Source organism: Coenobita brevimanus, chromosome 110, assembly GCF_032717465.1.
Source record: "Coenobita brevimanus isolate Jiangsu-jjx chromosome 110, ASM3271746v2, whole genome shotgun sequence".
Classification (NCBI taxonomy): domain Eukaryota; kingdom Metazoa; phylum Arthropoda; class Malacostraca; order Decapoda; family Coenobitidae; genus Coenobita; species Coenobita brevimanus.
The window spans coordinates 26,338,462-26,361,106 of NC_137063.1; the positions used below are offsets into that span (position 1 = coordinate 26,338,462).

The 22,645-nt window shown below is 42.1% G+C and overlaps 1 protein-coding gene across 2 annotated transcripts in view; it reads left to right on the top strand.

Annotated features, from left to right (window-relative positions):
- The window catches only part of LOC145417381 (putative oxidoreductase YjmC), a 295,734-nt gene that overhangs the window by 93,770 nt on the left and 179,319 nt on the right, over nt 1–22,645 (top strand). For both annotated transcript variants that reach the window (XM_080286058.1, XM_080286059.1), the window contains exon 3: nt 11,630–11,818. In XM_080286058.1, the coding sequence (XP_080142184.1) occupies nt 11,630–11,818 (189 nt within the window). The remainder of the gene's footprint in view (nt 1–11,629; nt 11,819–22,645) is intronic.

Consider the following 22,645-nt stretch of genomic DNA (forward strand, 5'->3'; position numbering starts at 1 on the left):
GGATGAGGGACTGAATAAGGAGGCTGCCAGAGATTGAGCAACATGGAGAGCTGCTAGTAGATGACCAAGGCTGACTCATTTAAGCATGTTGGAGCCTTTATAAATGAAACAATTCCTGTGTATTTCTGGTAGGGTTGGGCTGATAAAGCAAATTTGCTGATTACCGATTACTGATTAATCGGTCGATACCGATTTTCGGCCGATTGTTAAGAAAAATTTTAAATATGATTAATGTTCATGAAATTATTGGTAGCTCAAAGTTAAAAACATCACACTGATGTTATTTTAGTTTACTGCCCAGCTGCTATCTCCTGTATGGAGAGCAAATAGTTTTAGTCATTTACCACTCTTTTGTAGTCTAGTTTTGCTCTTGCAACATCTCATTCAGTGCATCTTGGTTGTAATTTGTTAGAATTTGCCATTTTTCTTGTTCATATGGAGAACCTAAATGCTACTAGTGTACAGAAAATGTATTGATCTCTCAAGCCCTCTACTAACTTCTTAGTCTGGGATATGTATGTCATGGGTAAGATAAACTTGCAGTTGCATTTTACGTTTACTCAGATAATTGTGATTCTTCATTTAATATCAGCGAAGAACAGAATATTTTTGGTCCAAGTCAGATAAACACACATGCATTAATACAGGTTCTGAAATGAAGAGTTTTCATTCATTCTTTTTTTGTTAATCTTTATGAAGAACTATAACAAGATGAAAAACTTGGTTCTTTTGTTTTTCACTATCTGTCTGTCAGTTCTATAAATGGGGAATGGTAAAAATAAACAGAATGAACACATAAAACTAATACTGTATACAATAGATAATGTACAGTAACTAATATAGGCCTGCATTTGTATAGGACAGTGGTTCTTAACCTATGGGTCGCGACCCAAATTTGGGTCGCCAAGCCATTTGGAGTGGGTCACCAAGAAACAAATATATTACTGATATTATTAATGTTGTATACTATTACTATATAACATATTACTGTACTTGTCGATACTTCACACTTTATATTCTCTCTCTCTCTCTCTCTCTCTCTCTCTCTCTCTCTCTCTCTCTCTCCCCTACAGTAGGCGATTGCATTTGGCTTAAAAAAAGATTATTACCATGCACACAGCTGGGAGTAACGTACCAGTACTGTACATTTTATATTTTAAAACTTAACTGTTTTCATTTTGGAGTAATGATGCCCAGCTCATGGCTTACGTACGGTACCGAGGTCCAGAAGACATGGAAGAGGAATTTCTGTTCTGTCGGCCATTACACACGACCACAACCAGAGAAGATATTTTCAGTACTGTGAACTCATTCTTCAAGGAAGCAGGGCTTAAGTGGAATCAGTGTTTTATGTCTGTTGTGATTATGCACCAGCAATGCTGAGATTACGTCATGGCTTCATTGCTAGAGTTAAAGAAGAAAATCCATTCGTCCTGATTGTTCACTGTCTCCTTCACCGTGAGAATCTTGCTTCTCAGGGGTTGTCACCTGAGTTACAGAAAGTGATGCAGGAAGTCATCCAGGTAGTCAGTTTCATTAATCTAAGGCTGTGCCCTCCAGGATCACCAGTCGGATGTGGTTTGATTTTGGTTCAGAACATGTACACGTGTTGTACCACTCTGAGGTTAGGTGGCTGTCATGAGGAAGGATGCTCCAACGGTTGCCTGAAATGCGGAACGAGACTGAGATATTTCTAGCAAAAAAGAATCATTCACTGGCCCCAAAGATTCTCTGATTCAAAGTAGGTGATGCAAATGACTTATCTTGCAGATATCTTTGCTGAGATTAACGCCTTGAACATTTCAGTGCAAGGTCACGCTCAGACATTAGTTGGGCTGTCAGAGAAGGTAACTGCATTCAAAGGGAAACTGAAGCTGTGGAAAAGTAAACGTGAGACTGGGAAGACTGTGTCCTTCCGTCTTTGAGTGCATTTCTGGAAGACGAAAAATTTTCTCTCACCCAGGTCCAAAGCATCATTGTGGAACATATCTCCAGACTAATCGAAGAGTTTTTCACTACATTCCTGAGAATGTGATGAAATATGCCTGGGTAAGAAATCCCTTCAGCATTGAAGCTGAAGACTTACCTGACGAGATTTCAAACATCAGCTACCTCCAGGAGCAGCTCATCGAGGTTCAGAATGATGAAACACTTCGTTATGATTTCAGGAAATATAATGAATCTCTGAGCTCATTCTGGATCAGAGTTTACAAAGAAAAGAAAATTCTTGGAGGTGAAGCCCTGAAAGCACTCCTTCCCTTTGCTACAACTCATCTGTGTGAGACAGGATTTTCTGCACTCACAAAGTACAGAAACCGTCTACAACCAGACCATGACCTAAGATGCAGTCTGTCATCTAAATCACCCCGGTTTGAGAAGCTGATTGAAACTTTTCAGTGCCAGGGATCTCACTGATTATAGTACTTTATGTCTCAGACAACATCCAAAATAGTGACTCTCTCCTTAATGGTCAGAGTAAATAGGTGTATCATGAACATGAATGAATTATTTTGATTTTCTGATCTTCGATTTATTTTTTTCCTGCTAAAATGTGTTGATATTTTAGTTCTTAGGAAGTACATATAATAAAAATGAAATTTATTTATTATGACCGATAAAATATTGAAATATTACTTTGGTTTTAGTCACATGATATGACACATATGTTTGTTTCAGTTCTGGTGCAGAGTAATTTTACGAGGGTTTGTGTCCCCATATAGACTATCTTATGGATTCTGGGTCGCCGAGAAAAAAGGTTAAGAACCACTGGTATAGGAACTTGAAATAAATGCTTTGGACAGGGCATCAGAACTCTGGTAACATCACCATAATCACATACTGACATTAATATGTTATGCAGGTTAATATAAAAGACAGAAATCAGCTTCTTCAACTAATCGGCCCCGATTAATCGATCAAAAGGCCGATCACCGCTTAATCTGCAAAGTGGCCAATTAGGCCAATTACTGATTACCTGCCGATTAATTGGCCTAACCCTATCTGCTACTTAACCCCTAAAGTCTGCAATTTGCTCACCCCCTCCCCTGCTGAACTGCAAAAAAAGGGTGTTTTTTCAAGTATTGTAAATGTCAAAATTTATGGCATACATTTCAAGAGCAAGATTTACACACCCGAAGGTGTAAGTCTCGTCCAGATTGACCGAGTAGTTCTCGCACAGCATCAGGGCAGAGAAAATTATAGTTACCCTTCCCAGCCTGGCAAGAGGCAGTACGTCGCAGAAAATAGCCTCATTACAGTGACTTACGATATTTAAGGTGAATAATGTTCCTAGACATGAATGAACGTTGTCTAACTGAACCTGAGCAAAATATATATCCTGAAAAGAAACATTCCTGGAAAAAAAAAATTCATGTAAAAAATAGAAATGATACATTCATCAATGAACTCAATACTACAAACATGATAATATAATAAAATATCATAATATATCTGTAACATAAAGGTATAACATGGCTTTATGTGTGCAAAAATGTTTTACTTACTGCAGGAAAACAAATAATTACATGGTCAAAAGTCTAAAAAGCAGTGGCATAGAGACGTAACCCACAGAAAAATACGATAATGCATGGTAAATTTCCAGTAATACACATTACATTGGGCTAATAACATACACACATATTACTAAACATACACTACAGTAGGTATTGCTACAATAAAAGCAAACTCTTTTTTAAGGTTTATAAAGCGCAATAAAGCCGAGAAATTAACCCTCATTGGATGTGTCACATGAGGGTGTAGGGGAGTAATACAGTGGAGAAAAGGAGGAAGATGGAGGGAGAGTGGGGAATTTCCAGAAGGAGGAAGTGGAGAGCATGGAAATATCATCTTTATCTGCAGATTCGAGTAGGAAGGAGAAGTGGTGAGGGATACGTCTCTTGGCAGCCAAGCCAGGGGGGTATGGTGAGAGGAGGGGGGGGGACAGGAGGGGAGTCACTGCTACAGCCAGACCTCACCTCTATGCTCTAGTGGCAGTAGGAAGGGTAGAAAGAGAGTGTTATGTCACACAAGGCATCGACTGAGGGGGTTGGTAGAGGGAGAGACAGGGCAGGGGAGGGGGCTCACCCCCAACTCTGTTGGTGGGCTGGAGCCCTCCTCCCTCCCTCTCAACTCATAGCTGGGATGGTCTTGGAGTAGATTACGTCAGGTAAGAAGCGGGAAGATTTGAATGGAGTTTTTTATTGCAATTGTTCTACCAGGCTTTTTAGCCAAGTTGGGACCTTAGGGGATAATTGTAATATTGTGTATTATATTTAGTGGGTCTAAATTGTCGTAAGAGGAACAATTGGGGTTTGTGCTTGGGGTGCCTGGGACCAGTGAGAATTAATTTCATAGGTTTTGTTTCTTGGTTTTCATGCAGTTTCGTTATCATGTGCCATGTTAGGGTGTACCAGTTATTTGCAATAACCCAGGGATCAGTGTAATGTCCATTCAAGGGTAAGCAAGGCTGGTCACCCCTTCTTAATTTCCTGACTGTGTAACCTACCCCTAGTCCTGTACACACCTGATGGGTCAAAAAAGGTAGGTTGGCAGAAATTTATTACGGGTTTTATTTTTATTATTGACTCTCAGATAGGTATATGTGAAGCTACAGAACGTGGTGAAAGTTTTTTGGCCTATCTGATGGAGCCAGGATTCCATGGGCTTGAATGATGAGTGAATGGAAGCTTAGCCCATTGAAATGGGCAGACTGAGGCTGTCTGGACATTGCTACTGTTCATCCTGCCCTAGGGTGGGAAAGGAGGTCCGGATGATGATTATGAATGATCATCATCATCATCATCATCATCATCATCATCATCATCATCATCATCATCACCATCATCATCATCACCATCATCATCATCAGTATCATCATCATCAGGACCTCCATTCCCACCCTAGGGCAGGGTGAGCAGTAGCAATGTCCAGACAGCCCACATTTGTCCACTCCAATGGGCCACGCTTCCATTCACTCATCACCGCAGTCCCCGGAATCCTGGCTCTATCTGATACTCCAAAAACATTCACCATTTTCTGTAGCTTTACATTAACGTATCAGACAGAGTCAATCTGGATGCTGTTATGTTAAAAAAGGGTGCCAATCCCTGATCATGTGCTTCTCCTCACAATATTCATCCAGCCATCTCGATCTCTTGCCAGTCTCCTAGCCTCACCGACTTCCAAACCTCTCTTCCTCACACATTCATCCACCATATCCCTCTATCTTCTCCTTGGCCTACATCTCCTCCTCTCTCCTTCAGATTTGCTCAGATATACCTTTGTCACCACTCTGTTGTTATCAATTCTCACCACATGACCATACCATCTCAGTACACTCTCTTCCATTTTGGTGTCCACAGACTTCCTCACTCCACATCTTTCACGAATTATGTTATTTTGTATCCTATTCACTGTCTGTACTCACATACATTCCTCAACAGTCCCATCGCCACTGCTATCACTCCTGACTTCTCATTTTCATGCCACACCGTAGTCTCACATCCATATGTTAAAGTTGGCACTAACGCTCCGTCATGTAAGCCACGTGCAGCTGAAACACTCAAGCCTCTGTTTCTTATCAAGGCCTTCATTGCATCAGCCACTTTTCTTCCTTGTGTCATTGTACTTTCTACTTCTGTTGCACATTTTCCTCTCTTTTCTGTCATTGTACCCAGGCATTTGAACTCACCAATTTCAGTCTCTTTCCATTCACTGTTACACTGCACTGGGAGTCACTTTCTCTCTCAGTAACCATCACTTTACTCTTTTCTGCATTTACCATCAAGGCACGATGCTCACAGCTCCACTAGTCTACCATGTTCCTGTCTGGTATTTGCAAGTAGCACTGCATCATCAGCATACAACATATTTGAGATATTCCGACCATCACCATTCACTACCAACGCCATCCCCCTCTCCATTACTTGTGTTATTCTCTCATCACCCCATCCATATACAGCATACTGTACTGTATATATATATTGAACATCCATGGGGACATCACACAACCTTGTAGCACGCCCACATCAATTGTGAACCTTTCACTTAGATGCCCATTAACTCATACACATGCTTCACTACCATCATAAAAGCTCTTGATGGCACCTAGGAGCTTACCACCTACACTGTACATGTGCAAAACCATCCACAATTATTCTTGGTCTACCTTGTTGTATGCTTTTTCCAGATCCATGAATGCCATAAACACCTTATAGTCCATCTCACAAGCCTTCTCCACTATCTGTCTCACTGCAAATATTTGATCCACACATCCTCTGCCACTCCTAAAGCCACCCTGTTCATCACTTGCTAGAACTTCTGATATCTGTCTTACTTTCTGTATAATAATTCTTCCATATACCTTCCCTATCACACTCAGTAAACTTATGCCACGTTAATTCTTGCACTCACTTCACTCACCTTTATTTTTGCACAGGAGTACAATCACATCCATTTTCCACTCTGCTGGCACAGTTTCACTTATCCATGCCATCTTACATACAGTATCTCCAACAAGCAATTCATTCTGCACTGTCCACTAGATTTAATCATCTATGCATGAGGTGAGGTGAGGAGGAGGAGATGAGATGATGAGTGCCTTCTCTATCTATCTATTGCCAGACGCCATAATCGCGTAAGGGGCGGCTACAAATAAATCGCCTCCATGTCGCCCTGTCCCCCACCATTTCACTGCCCTGCTCCCAGCTCACACCCCCCTCACTCATATACCTCTCCACTCCATCTCTCCATCTCATCCTTGGTCTCCCCCTTCCCCCCTTTCACCTCACTCACATACACTCTCCTCGTCAGTCTCTCGCTCTCCATCCTCTCCACATAGCCAACCACCTCAGTGTGTTTCTCCTAATGCGTCCTATCACATCCACATCCACACCACAATGCTCCTTCACATCCTCATTTGTCAGTCTGTCACTCCATATGACACCACATGCTCCTCTCAAATAACTCATTTCCACTGCTGTCACTCCTCACTTTAGTCCCTCCAACAAGGTCCAAGATTCACTTCCATATGTTAGAGTTGGTATCACAATACTGTGATGTAGTAACTTTTTCACTTCCATGCTCACTTCCAGGTTTCTTATCACAGCTTTCAAGGAACCAACAACCTTTCTTCCTTGCTGTACCCTTTCAAGCACTTCATCCTCCAAACTTCCGTCCTTACTCATCACACCACCCAAGTACTTAAATGCACTCACATTTTCATTTCATCCTCATCCAACCTCACCATACATTCACTGACTTCACTTCCCTTAAAGACTGTAAATTTACTCTTCCCTACATTCACCTTTAGATTCCTTTTCTTACGCACTCTCCCAGACTCTTCCACCAAGCCTTGCAGCTCCCCTTCGTCTTCACTTAACAACACAGTATTATCTGCAAACAGCAGTATAGGGAGTTTCCAAACTCTGCCGTCTCTCAGTAAGGCCACTCAAACATCCACTGCCCTACCTTGTATCACTTGCATAACCCCATCTATATACATATTGAACAACCATGGAGACATGACACATCCCTGTTTCAGTCCAGAAAAATTCACTCAGTTCACTATCCACACGCACTGCAGCCTTAGCACCCTCATGCGTACTCTTCACAGCATTCAGCAACTTCCCATCTACTCCATATATTCTTAATACTTTCCGCAGTCCTTGTCTATCAACCCTGTGATATGCTTTCTTCAAATCCATGAAGGCTGCATACAACTACTTTCCTTTCTCTAGAAACTTTTCCACTAAAGATCTAAGAATGAATATCTGATCTACACACCCTCTTCCCTTCCTAAAACCTCTCTGTTCTTCTCCAACTAATTCCTCTGTTATTTCCCTAACTCAGTCAATAAGTATCCTGCCATATACTTTTCTTATTAATATAAGAAGACAAATGCCCCTATGATTACCACACATTTCTTTTTCTCCTTTTCCTTTGCACTGGGGAATAATTATACCTGACTTCCAATCCTCCGGGACTTTACCTTCCTCCCAGGCCAATCTGCACATCTTCCACATCCATTCTACTACTATCTCTCCCCCACGCTTCAGTATTTCACCACACACTCCATCAATTCTTGGGGCTTTCCCCATTTTAACTTTCTCTATTGCTTCCACAACTTCCATCCTACTGATTTCTTCCTTTCTTCTCACATCCCTCCTTCTCCCAGCCATTCCCCAGCCACTTATACCAGCATTACTTTCATTCTTTATGTTCAGCAATTCATTAAAGTGTTCTCTCCGTCTGCTCACTTTTTCTCCCTTCTTCACAAGTCTATCTATCTATCTATCTATTGCCAGACGCCTCAGTCCCGTTTGGGGTGGCCACAAACAAATCGCCTCCAAGTCGCCCTGTCCCCTGCCATTTCACTCCCCTGCTCCCAACTCACACCCCCCTCTCTCATATACCTCTCCACCCCATCCCTCCATCTCATCCTCGGCCTCCCCCTCCCTCTTCCCCCCTCCACCTCACTCACATACACTCTCTTCGTCAGTCTTTCACCCTCCATCCTCTCCACATGACCAAACCACCTCAGTGTGTTCCTCATAACGCTTCCTATCACATCCACATCCACACCACAACGCTCCTTTATATCCTCATTCATCAGCCTGTCTCTCCACATGACTCCACAGGCTCCTCTTAAATAACTCATTTCCACTGCTCTCACTCTTGACTTGTGTCCTTCCAACAATGTCCAAGCTTCACTTCCGTACGTTAGAGTTGGGATCACAATACTGTCATGTAGTAACTTTTTCACTTCCATGCTCACTTCCCTGTTTCTTATCACTGCTTTCAAAGAACCAGCAACCTTTCTTCCCTGCTGTACCCTTTCAAACACTTCACCCTCCAAACCTCCATTCTTACTCATCACACTACCCAAAGTACTTAAACGTACTCACATTTTCCAATTCCTCACCATCCAACCTCGCTGTACATTCACTAACTTCACCTCTCTCAAAGACCATCACTTTACTCTTCCCTACACTCACCTTTAGATTTCGTTTCTTACACACTCTCTCAAACTCATCCACCAAGCCTTGCAGCTCCCCTTCGTCTTCACTCAACAACACAGTATCATCTGCAAACAACAGTACAGGGAGTTTCCAAACACTATCCTCTCTCACCAGGGCCACTCCAACATCCACTACCCTACCTTGTACCTCTTTTATTACCCCATCCATGTACAGATTGAACAACCATGGAGACATGACACATCCCTGTTTCAAACCAACTTTCAAAGAGAAAAACTCACTTAGTTCACCATCCACACGCACTGCAGCCTTCGCACCATCGTACATACTCTTCACAGCATTCAACAACTTCCCATCTACTCCATATATTCTTAACACTTTCCACAAGTAATCTACCATTTTTATCTTTCACTCCCCAGCTAACTGAATTGTCACCCTGTCTAACTTTCTTTATCTCTTTCCAGAACATTTTCTTACATTCCCTCCACTTTACACTCAAATGATGAATGATGATGATAATTATGATTATTATTAGCTATGGTGGTACGTGTTGGGGACCATCAACCACCCACTTGATATAGTGCTGCCTACTTCTTCCTTCGGCTTCATCATTTTTTCTGTCTGCTCTCCTCTCTTCCGTTTTCTGCCATCTTTCCTGTAATTTCTTTCCTTTTCAGATGTCTTTACATTGAATGCAAGCTTAATGGTTTCCTCTAAGCCAGGAAACCATTTACAACACTGGTTGGTAACCAGATAACCAACCAATCTATGTTCCCTGTGTGTCACCAGGTGGGTTAATGGAGGGTTAGTGTCCCTCCCCATAAAACAACTAGAAGTCAAACGGCCACCCCTATGGGATTATGGCGTCAGGCTGTAGACTGATAGATAGATATCTCCCTCCCTCCCTCCCTCCCTCCGTCAGTCCGTCCGTCCAACTTGCTGGACAGAGTGACAATCCAAATGGTTTTCCAAGCCCCAAGAAATGATTTCCTAAGTTGGGTGTTAACCATAATTATAACCATGCAATGTCTGGTGGTATAGGGGATTATGGCTTTCCAGCTGGATGGAGCCTGTAAAGGTTTCCTTCCATTGGGTGATTGGGATTTTTTGCTCTCATAACGATTATTTTGGAGTGAGAGAGGCAAATGACCCTTGCTTGAAATTTTAGGAATGAGTTACCTTGCCATGGACCCCTGTGCTCCTTTTTGTTTTGGACAGCATGGGATTGGATGATGATGATGATGATGATTGTCGTCATTGTCATCAATAATGGTGAAAGTGCAAGTGGCGGCAGTGGCAAATGTGGTGGTGGTCACCATCCTTTTTGCAGTGTAGTCTGTGTTTTAAGTCTGTCCCAGTTATGATATTTCAAACTTCAAAGCAGTACCATAAACTGCATCTGATTATCATTTGGCCTTGGTTTCTCTGTGTATGCTTTGCATACACCCATCTTTTAACAGGCAATACATAGCTGTATGGAATTTGTGTTTTACTGAGGAGTCTGTAATACCATACATAGGTTATCCCATCCACAACTCCTGCTCCCATCTCCAGCTGATTTATTGATACAACAGGCAGGTTTACCATCTTTGTGATGATGCTGTAGGAATCATATAACCCATTTCATCCGGCATTTCAAAATGTACGGTATTTTGAGATGTACAGTCAGACCCCTACTTGTGAAGGATCGACTTACTAAAAATCCGCAGATACAAAAAAAGTGTGTGTGGGGGGGTGCAGGTCAGTCATAGCAAGGAAGGATGGGGTCAGGTGAAGACACTGACGAGGAGGTGAGGTGATAATTGCAGTTCGGGGAAGGGTAGGGAATAAGTGAAGGAGTGGAGACAATAATGGGCTTTAATCTGGGTGGGGAGAGAGAGAGAGAGAGAGAGAGAGAGCACAGAAGTAGGTATGGAGTTGAATAGTGATGGGGTAGAGGGAAAAAGCCTTATGACCTCAGTAATCATGGGATTAGGGTTGGGCTGGAGGAGACAGAGAGAGAGAAAGAGAGCACAGAAGTAGGTATGGTGTAGAAAGGCAGTGGGGTAGAGGGAAAGAACTTTGTTACCTAAGTAATTATGAGATTAGGGTTTGATTGGAGAGAGAGAGAGAGTGAGAGAAAGAGAGAGGATAGCACAGAAGTAGGTATGGTGTAAAAAGGTGATGGCGTTGAGAGAAAGAACTTTGCGACCTCAGCAATTATGGGATTAGGGTTGAGTTGGAGAGGAGAGAGAGAGAGAGAGAGTATAAGAATGAGAGATGGACTTTTGAAAAAAACGACTTACAAAGGACCTTTAAGAACAAACTATTTTCATAAGTTGGTGACTGCCTGTATGGCATTTTGAGATGTTCCATCTGAAAAACATAATAATATATACACATTGTATCAACAGGTTTAATCAAGGGATGCTGGAGAGCGTGCAGAATAGATCAGCTCCTTCATACCAGCGACATATTTTGTGTTTTGTTCTTTCTACTACCAGATGATGTTATTTAGCTTTGGAGTGACATCGAGCTGGATGAATTGATATGGTCTTCATGAACTCATTTATTACAAGCCATCTTTTGTAATTTGAATAGAATTCCTTTTTCACAGTAAGAATAAAATGAAAAGGTACTATGCTTTAATAAGACAGCTTCCTCCCTGTGTTCAGAGATGTACGTGAATGATGTACGTCAGGGGATCTGTGCTGGGGATGCGACACCAACCATCACGAAGGAGAGCGTGTCCACTGGCCTCGTCCACGGCAACAATGGACTTGGCCCTGTTGTGGGAAACTTTTGTGTCGACCTTGCTGTCAAGAAAGCCAAAGAGACAGGCATTGGATGGGTTTGTGCCAGAGGTGAGTGTTTAACCCACCTAATAGTGTGACATGATATACAGTAATCCCTCTACTATCCGATGTAATAGAGCCAAAGGCATGTCCGGAAAGTGGTCCTGTCCAGAAAGTGGGCCCCTAGTTCCTGGACTGGTACTTAAGGACCCTAACCCAGCCTAACTTTGAAAGCCACCTAAATAACTCCCTACCGGACATGTGTAGCACCTATTTAAACCTATTTAAGACCTTATTCACACCAGTAATGGACATAAAGCATGAAATAAATGAAAAGGAACCAAAGAATGAGGAATTAGAAATGACTGTACCTCAGCCAGGATACTTACAGCACGTTTGAGGCCGGCTTTTCCAAGGTTTTAGCAGTGGTGAAAATGCTCTTGAAGCATGTACAGTAATCCAGTGTTGTGCTGCACTTAGTTCTTTGCACTGGTTATAATTTTTTAACTCTGCACATTGTTCTTAACTGCACCACGCCAGTTTCAACCGCCAATTTGCAGTTAATCCTTTGCATGCTAAATTCTAATTTCTTAACACTGCACAACGCACTAACTTCCCATGTGGTCTAGTGGCGAGGTATTGCAGTTTATTCACTGTTTATTCACAAAAAATGAGCACGTGTGGCTTCCATTGCGATAGGCATCTACTCGCCATCAAAGTCAGGCAGTAACTGTTGGAGTGTTGGTGACGAGGAAACAGAGTTGCCAGATTGCAACAGCCACATTACCAAACTCCTCAATTTTCATTATCAAATTTATTTTTTCATTACCAAATTCATAAAGCTAGCATTTATTCTTCACTAATTATATACAGTATACAAGTGGAAATACATGTAATCACTCTTCTCATAATTAACAGCACGTTGATTATTTTCATGCTATGTAGGCTAGCAGATTAATCAGAGAGAGCAAACAATCCACCATCTCCATCCTGTGTATCCTCATACATGTGAAAAATCCGTTTGGTAATGCATTATTGTGATTCATTACCAAACGAATTTTTCATAACCAAATTGACCCACATTTGGTAATGAAAAATACCAAATGGCAACGCTGACAGGGGATGGTGGAAGGGGGAGGAAGGAAGGGGTGAAGGGGCCGTGGTGTAAACCAGCTGTTCGGTGCCATGCGGCAATTTCAAATTACGGATGGGAAAAAATTAGGATTTTGGGAGGATTTTTTTCTTTTTTTGGTCATTTTTGGTTTCCAAAGGTCCAGGTCCACAATGTCCGGTAAGTAGGGTGTCCGGAAAGTGGGCGTCCAGAAAGTACGAGGATTACTGTACTGTATATATATAGAGAGAGAGAGCAAAATTATATACGTGCAGAAATTAAGTGGATGTTTGAGAAATAATTTTATAAGTAACTTTGAGCAATATGGTACATGATTCATTTTTCATAGAGAGAGAGAGAGCGAGAGAGAATGTTTATCATAAGCCAGCCAACATCTGTTTCATTTGTTCTGACTAATGTCATAGTATTTTATTCAGCTTTAGAGCCCCTGTCATAGTGAATGGATCAGTGAAAATATATCTCTCCCGTTCTGTTTGAAAACTATTCCCTCATATGATGCAAATAGTCAGGATATAGTGGGAATGAAATAAGAATATTTGATCTTAGTGAGTAGAGTACCATATAAGTCCACATTAAATTGAGGAGTAGACTATAGCACCAGTCGAACAGGGCAGTACTCCCGAGGTGGATGGCAAGCTGGTGATAGGGAGAGCTGCAGCTCCCGTTTTCCCAGCCCTCAGGACTTGATCATGACCATTTCCCTTTGCTGAACATTTTCAGTGCATTCATTTACACAGAGAGTAGGCCAGCATGCTCTCACAATACCTCTGCCTTCAACTGTCTGCACCACACTACTGTACATGCGCATAACATCTCACACCTATTCACTCTCTTTAGCAATGGCTGCTGCAATTTTACTTTCAAATGAGGTGATACCTCGGATTGCCACCACCGGCAGGGTAGGGCTGGCGGCACAGGGTCCTCCCGGTCCCCATCAAGCGACAGTTCCGGCAGCGACTCTTGCAATTTCCAATGATGCCCGTCAGCGGAGAAGTGAAAGTGCTGCCTTATTCTTCACCAACATATGCAGCCTTAGCACAAATTTAAACTCAGTTCATTTTTTCCTTCAATCCATATTCCCTCTGGCCCTTTTCCTCACAGAACCACAAATCTCACCCTCTACTGATATATCCCCATTTTGTTTTACCGGTTATCATCTCCTCACAAACTTCCGTGACAGTGGCAGCACCTGTTGTTATATCAAATCCTAATACGCAGTTGACACAATTATAAACTTCACTTCATCCTGTTTTCATTACTCATTGTATAAACAAAATTGTCAAAAATTACCAAATATATCTGTGTAGTCTATTGCTCCCCCAATACTTCTTTGGAATCCAGTGTATTTGATTCCATATCCACACAGTTGAGTAACCTTAACCATGCCCTTAGCACTGAAATTACCATTTTGGGTGATTTTAACATACATAATGTTGAATGGTTATTGCATTCTGCCGGGACTGATGATGATGGTGTAGAGTGCGAGCTGTTTGCAGAATTGTTTAATCTCACGCAGCTGGTAAAGCAACCAACCAGAATACCTGATAATCCTGACCATAATGCCCATCCCTTGGATTTATTCTTGACAAATAATCCAGATCAATACAGGATAGAGGTGCTGTCACCATTTGGATCCTCTGACCACAATCTCATCAAAGGACCATTAGTTAACCCCCCCACACCTCCCCGTTCTAAACCTGTCAGGGTGACCCGACGGCACTTTGATAGGGCAAACTGGGATGGATTTAGAAATTATCTTGCTGACATTCCATGGCAGTCTTTCTTCTCTAGTGATCCCAATTCTGCCCACTCCCACATTTGCGACTTAATACTAGCTGGTATGGATTTATTCATACCAAGTCAACAGTTCACTAAAAGATCGAACTCACCAAAATGGTTTGATGGCAACTGTGCCAGAGCAACAGCCTAGAAGTCATTAGCATATACCTCTTACTTAAAATAAAAAACATCTGAATCACTCTCTCAATTTAAAATTGCTAGAAATCATGCAAAAGCTGTAATAAATCTAGCTAAATCAAACTTTCTTCACAAGCAAGCATCAGAACTACTTAACAACCCTAGTGACAATAGAATATTCTGGTCAACTCTTAATTCTTTCAATAATAACTTTAACAATCATCATCCATTTCCCCACTGAAATTTTCAGATGGCAACATTACAATTGACCCACATGCGAAAGCAGATATTTTTGCCAGTACATTTGCCAGAAATTCTGCCATGGACGATGGCAACCAGAACGTCCCAGTACTAGAACTTGACTCTCCCGAAATTGTTCCACGTAAAATACAGACAAGATAGTAAAATCCATCTTAGACAATTTACCCATCAACAAAGCTCCAGGCCCAGATGGAATTCTGCCAATTGTTTTGAAAAAATGTTCCCCTGAACGTGCCTCTGTTCTAGCTAAATTATTCAGACTATGCATACGTGCTTCTTCATTCCCAAATTCATGGAAAGAAGCCAATATCCACCCAATTCCGAAGAAAGGAAGTTCCTCTGACCCCTCTGATTACAGACCAATAGCAGTCACATCTTCTCTTGGTAAGGTATTTGAAACTTTAATTAATAAGCACTTTGTTAAACATCTTGAATCCAACAACTTAATTAGTGATAGACAATATGGTTTTTGCCACAAAAGATCCACCATTGACATACTCATCTCCTAACTCATACCATCCATCAATCAATCGACCTACATGGAGAAACTCAAGCAGTAGCCCATGATATTTCTAAAGCTTTCGATAGAGTATGACACTGTTCCCTGCTGTCCAAACTCCCTTGCTATGAACTAACGTCTTTTGTTCCTCATATCTCAGTGACAGGAAAATAAGAGTAAAAGTCTATCTATCTATCTATATACCTAGGCTGCTTCCCCCAAGGAAAGGGAGGTAGCCGAGACAGGACGACTCACTCTCCATTTACTCATCCATTCAAACACATTCATTCGCATCTTAGCCCCAAAGGGGATAACGGACAGATCCTCACCGCACCACACCGCACAAGGGTCAACTGGGCAATGCAATCAGTGACATCCGCAGCAGGGCCCGACAGCAGAACTGGTTTACCCCTGCCACATCATAACAGACCCATCCCCTTACCCGCACCTGAGTAAAAGTAGATGATATATATTCCAATTTCCACTCAGTTAATGCCAGCTTGCTGCAGGGATCAGTTCTGGCCCCAGCCCTGTTCCTGGTTCATATTAATGATCTCTTATCTGTCACCCACAATCCCATCCACTCATATGCAAATGACTCAACACTACATAGTTCATTCACACTCAGACACCCATTTACAAAGTCTAATATCGCTACCTCTCAACTCAGTACAGCCATCTCCATAAATCAAGACCTATCTATGATCAGTGAATGAGGACAAAACAACCATGTCTCATGTAATGCTAGTAAAACTATATATATACAATTTACTGATAGACAGATATTGCCAGATTCGTATATTACCTTCAGTACTACTAATATTCCCATCTCCAAAAGTATTAAAATTCTCGGCGTCTCACTTAACAATGCCCTCAGCTGGATCTCTCATGTTAGATCACTTGCTAAAGCCACCTCAAAGAAACTTGGATTATTGCACAGAGTCCGTAACTTCTTCACTGACGAGCAGTTAGCTATAATTTATTAGAGTCATGTGTGCTCACAGCTTGAACATTGCTCACCCTTGTGGAATGGATGTGGAGAGGTTGCATTAAAACAGCTAGACATAATTCAGAACAAGGCTGTTAGAATTATTAACAACCCTGTCATTACAAATAAACTACCTCCCCTACAAGTAAGAAGGAATGTTGCCTCTCTTGCATTATTTTACAGATATTTTTATGGCAAATGCTCAGACGAAATTGCATCCATGGTGCCACCTCTCCATGCCTTCCCTTGTGCTACACGGGCATCTGGTAGTGCACATGACTGGAATGTTACTCAGCCATATTGCAGAACTTCTGCCTATCAGAATTCTTTCATTCCCTGTACTGGATCTCTTTGGAACTCGCTTCCCCAAAGTTGTTTCCCTCCAAACTTCAACCTACAGCTGTTCAAGTCTAACTGTTACAGATATTTTATGAACAGAGGACACCAGTAATCTGGTGTATGGATTATTTTTTTTTTATTCATTTGTTTCTCCTTCCTCTGTTCTGTTATTTGAAAAAAAATAAATAAAATAAAATAAAAAGTGCCTAATAAACCTTCACTGGTACTGCATCTGTGTGGCTGATGTGCCACTTCTCCCAGTGTTCACTTCAGTGTAAATGAGTATGGAACTTGAAAGTTTATTGAATTGATGTCTGTCCATCCATCATCCTGACCTTTATGTCTGATCAGGAATGTAGAGGTCCAGGGCTGGGCTGGGCTACTCAGTGTAGATATAGAAGGTACAAGTTACCAGTCACTCACTCCTGTGCGAAGATAAAAATGGATGAATGGACTCTGTAGGGTGGTGCATATGACAAGGGTTGTTGTAGTTTGTAGTTTTTTTTTTTTTTTTTTTTTTTTTTTTTTTTTTTTTTTTATGCGAGGAAGAAGGAACCAAAGGCCATGAGCCCGCAGTAACAGTTCCCTCCAAGAGAAAAACAAAATACAATAGAGAGCCAAATTCAAGATCCGATCATTTTGAGATGCCTGGACACACTACGTTTGAAAGACTGGAGATCATAGGCAGGAGGAAATACAGACAGAGGGAGACAGTTCCAGAGCTGACCTGTTGCATAAATGAAAGACTGGGAGTAACGGTTAACTCTTGCATTAGAGAGTTGGACAGAAAAGGGATGAGAGTTTGCTGCCAGACGGGTGCTACGCGCCCAAGTCAGAGAGGTGGAGGAATGCAAGCAGACAGTTCAGAGGAGCAGTGACCATTAAAGTAGCGATAGAAAAGAGATAAAGATGCAACAGTGCGGCGAAGAGACAGAGGTTGAAGGGAGTCAGTAAGAGGAGGAGAGTTAATGAGACGAAAAGCCTTTGACTCCACCCTATTGAGAAGAGCTGTATGTGGGGAGCCTCCCACACATGAGAGTTGTACTCCACACAGGGGCGGATCAAACCCTGTATAGAGTCAACAATTGTGCAGGGGTAAAGAAAGAGCGGAGTCGGCTTAGCACACCCAATCTCTTGGAAGCAGATTTTACAAGAGATGTAATATGATCTTTCCAAGATAAGTCCCGAGTAAATGAAACCCCAAGCATGTTCAAGGATGATGCAGGATTAATCTGAATATTATTAAACATTAGTGGGTATACCTGTGGAAGATTTTGTCGGGTTGATAGGTGTAAGAACTGAGTCTTAGATGCATTAAAGACAACCATATTATTTTTACCCCAGTCAGAGATATGAGCTGGCCAAGTCAGACATTAGGTGTGCCATAGCCTCATCCCTTGTTTCTTGAAGTAACTGTTGAGATGGGCGTTGCGGGAACCGAATGGAAAGATGAAGGGTGGAGTCATCAGCGTATGAGTGGATAGGGTTAGATGTACAGCTTAGAAGATCATTGATGAATAAAAGGAAGAGAGTTGGTGATAGGACAGAGCCCTGAGGAACACCACTGTTGATAGATCTAGGAGAAGAACGATGGCCGCCTACGACAGCGGCTATAGAACGACCAGAAAGGAAGCTAGCGATGAAGGCACAGATAGAAGGATAGAAACCGTAGGAGGGCAGTTTGGAAATTAAAGATTTATGCCAGACTCGATCGAAAGCCTTTGAGATGTCAAGTGCAATGGCAAAGCTTTCGCCAAAGTCCCGAAAGGAGGATGACCAGGAGTCTGAAAGGTAGGAGAAGATCGCCAGTGGAGCGTCCCTGACGGAACCCATACTGACGATCGGAAAGAAGGTTGTGATAGGAAAGATGCCTTAAAATTTTTTTATTAAGAATTGACTCAAAACTTTTGAAATACAGGACGTTAAAGCAATTGGACGATAGTTGGAGGGTTGGGAGTGGTCACCCTTCTTTGGGACTGGCTGAATGAGAGCAAACTTCCAGCAAGAAGGAAAGGTACAAGTTGACAGACAAAGGCGAAATAGTTTGCCTAGGCAGGGTGTAAGCACAGAAGCACAGTTTTTGAGAACAACAGGAGGGACTCCATCAGGCCCATATGCCTTGTTAGTACTGAGGCCAGTAATGGCAGAAAATACATCAACTGAAGAAATTTTAATGTCAGCCATGAGGAAGTCAGAGGGGGAAGTGATGGAGGAACAGCACCGGAATCGTCTAAGGTGGAATTGGAGGAGAAAGTCTGTGCGAAGAGATCTGCTTTATCAGTAGAAGAAACAGCTACAGAACCATCAGAGTAGAAAAGAGGAGGGAAGGATGATGAGGTAAAGTTGTTAGAAAGATTTTTGGCAAGGTGCCAGAAGGAGCGAGAAGAATTGAGTTGGAGAGTTGAGAGCATTTAGTATGGATGAAATTATTTTTAGTAGAGCGAAGAACAGACTTAGCACGATTCCGGGCAGAAACGTAAAGATTATGTGATTCAGGGGTGGGTTGGCTCCGGTACCTTTTGTAGGCCTTCTCCTTGTTGCGGACAGCATTAGAACAAGCGTGATTAAACCAAGGCTTTCTTGCGTTAGTCAAAGGATATGAGAAAGGAATGTATGCTTCCATGCCCGAGAGAATAACCTCCGTAATGCGCAAGGCACACTCAGATGGCTCACGGCCATGGAAGCAATAATCATTCCAGGGAAAATCAAAGAAGTACTGCCTGAGGGCCTCCCAGTCCGCAGCTCCAAAATGCCAGAGACGACGTTTCCCTGGAGGGTCCGCAGGCCGTACTGGAGCGATAGGACAGGTTAAGGTAATAAGGTTGTGATCGGAGGAGCCCAACGGAGAGAAAAGATTAACAGAGTAAGCAGAAGGATTAGTTGTGAGGAAGAGGTCAAGTATGTTGGAGCTCTCTCCAAGGCGGTCAGGGATACGGGTAGGGTGCTGTACAAGCTGCTCTAGGTCATTAAGGATAGAAAAGATGTAGGCTTGTTCACCAGGTGGATCAGCGAGAGGAGAGGCAAAGGTGGTGGTGAATACTGAAATCTCCAAAAAAGGAGATTTCATTGAAAAGGGAAATGGACAAAATGCGTTCCATCATAGAAGTAAGAGTCGAAGAATTTTTGATAGTCAGTAGAATTAGGGGATAAGTAAACAGCGCAGATATATTTAGTCAGAGAATGACAGGAAAGCCGAAGCCAGAGAGTGGAGAATTCAGAAGAATCAAGTTCAGGAACACGAGAGCAAGATAAGTCGTTGCGTATGTATACACAACAGCCACCTTTGGCTTTGAAATGAGTATAGAGAAAGTAGGAGGATACAGAAAAGGGTTTGCTGTCAGTTGCCTCAGACAGCTGAGTCTCCGTTAGAAAAAGAAGGTGAGGTTTAGAGGAGGAGAGGTGGTGCTCAACAGAGCGAAAGTTAGATGAAAGGCCGCGAATGTTGCAGAAATGAAGTTGCTGAGATTTCCTTTCTTGTGCATATATATATATATATATATACACACATTATCTGTCCATATATCTATATATATATACACACATTATCTGTCTATATATCTATATCCATATATCTATATCTCTCTCTCTCTGTTTATCTATCTATCTATCTATCTATCTATATATATATATATATATATGTCATCATCATCATCATCATCCGGACCTCCTTTCCCACCCAAGAGCAGGGTGAGGAGTAGCATTGCCCAGACAGCCCAAAATTGCCCAATCCAATGGGCCACGCTTCCATTCATTTATCATTCAAGCCCCCGGAATCCTGGCTCTATCGAATACGCCAGAAACATTCACCACGTTCGGTAGCTTCACATAATCATATCCGACAGAGTCAATCCAGACGCTGCCACGTTAAAAAGGGGTGCCAAAATCCCAGATCATGCACTTCTCCTAACAAAATTCATCCAGCCAACTCAATCTCCTGTCAGTTCCCTAGCCTCACCGACTTCCAAACCTCTCTTCCTTACACATTCATCCACTATATCTCTCCACCTTCTCCTTGGCCTACCTCGCCTCCTCCCTCCTTCGAATTCGCTCAGATATACCTTCTTCACCACTCTATTGTTATCCATTCTCTCCACATGACCATACCATCTCAGTACACTCTCTTCAATTCTGGTGTCCACCGACTTCCTCACTGCGCATCTTTCACGAATCACATTATTTCGTATCCTATCCACCCTCTGTACTCCACATACATTCCTCAGCAGTCCCATCACCACCGCTGCTATTCTTGACTTTTCATTTTCATGCCACACCATAGTCTCACATCCATATGTTAAAGTTGGCACTAACAGTCTTTCCTGTAAGCCTCATGCAGCTGCAACACTCAAGCCTCTGTTTCTTATCAAGGCTTTCATTGCACCAGCCACTTTTCTTCCTTGTGTCACTCTACTTTCAACTTCTTTTGCACATTTTCCTCTCTTTTCTATCACTGTACCCAGGTATTTGAACTCTCACACCAATTCGATCTGTGTATATATATATATATATATATATATATATATACAGTATATATATATATATATATACATATATATATATATATATATATATATATATATATATATATATATATATATATATATATATATACAGTATATATATATATATATTGCCCTAATCTCTTATACGAGGTGGCTACAAACAAATCGCTTCCACGTCACCCTGTCCCCCACCATTTCATAGCCCTGCTCCCAGTTCACCCCCCCCTCTCTCATATACCTCTCCACTCCATCCCTTCATCTCATCCTTGGGCTTCCCCTCCCTCTCTCCGCCTCCACCTCACTCGCAAAGACTCTCCTCCTCAGTCTCTCACTCGCAAAGACTCTCCTCCTCAGTCTCTCACTCCATCCTCTCCACGTGGCCAAACCACCGCAATGTGTTTCTCCTAATGTTTCCTATCACATCCACACCACAACGCTCCTTCACATCCTCATTTGTCAGTCTGTCTCTCCATGTGACTCCACAGGCTCCTCTCAAATAACTCATTTCCACTGCTCTCACTCTCGATTTGTGTCCCTCCAACAACATCTAAGCTTCTTTTCCATACGTCAGAGTTGGTATCACAATGCTGTCATGTAATAACTTTATCACTTCCATGCTCACTTCCCAATTTCTTATCACTGCCTTCAAGGAACCAACAACCTTTCTCCCTTGTTGTGCCCTTTCAAGCACTTCACTCTCCAAACTTCCATCCTTACTTATCACTCTTCTCAAGTACTTAAACGCATTCACATTTTCCATTTCCTCATCATCCAGCCTCACTCTACATTCACTGACTTCACCTCTCTTGAAGACCATACCTTTACTCTTCCCTACATTCACTTTTAGATTCCGTTTCTTACTCACTCTCCCAAACTCATCCACCAAGCCTTGCAGCTCCCCTTCATCTTCATTTAACAACAAAGTATCATCTGCAAACAACAATACAGGGAGTTTCCAAACACTACCTTCTTTCATTAGGGCCACTCCAACCTCCACTGCCCTACCTTGTATCTCTTTTATAACCCCATCCATATACAGATCGAACAACCATGGAGACATGACACATCCCTGTTTCAACCCAACCTTCAAATAGAAAAACTAACTCAGTTCACTATCCACATGCACTGCAGCCTTAGCACCCTCATACATACTCTACACAGCATTCAGCAACTTCCCATCTACTCCATATATTCTTAATACTTTCCACAATCCTTGTCTATCCACCCTGTCACATGCTTTCTCCAAATCCATGAAGGCCGC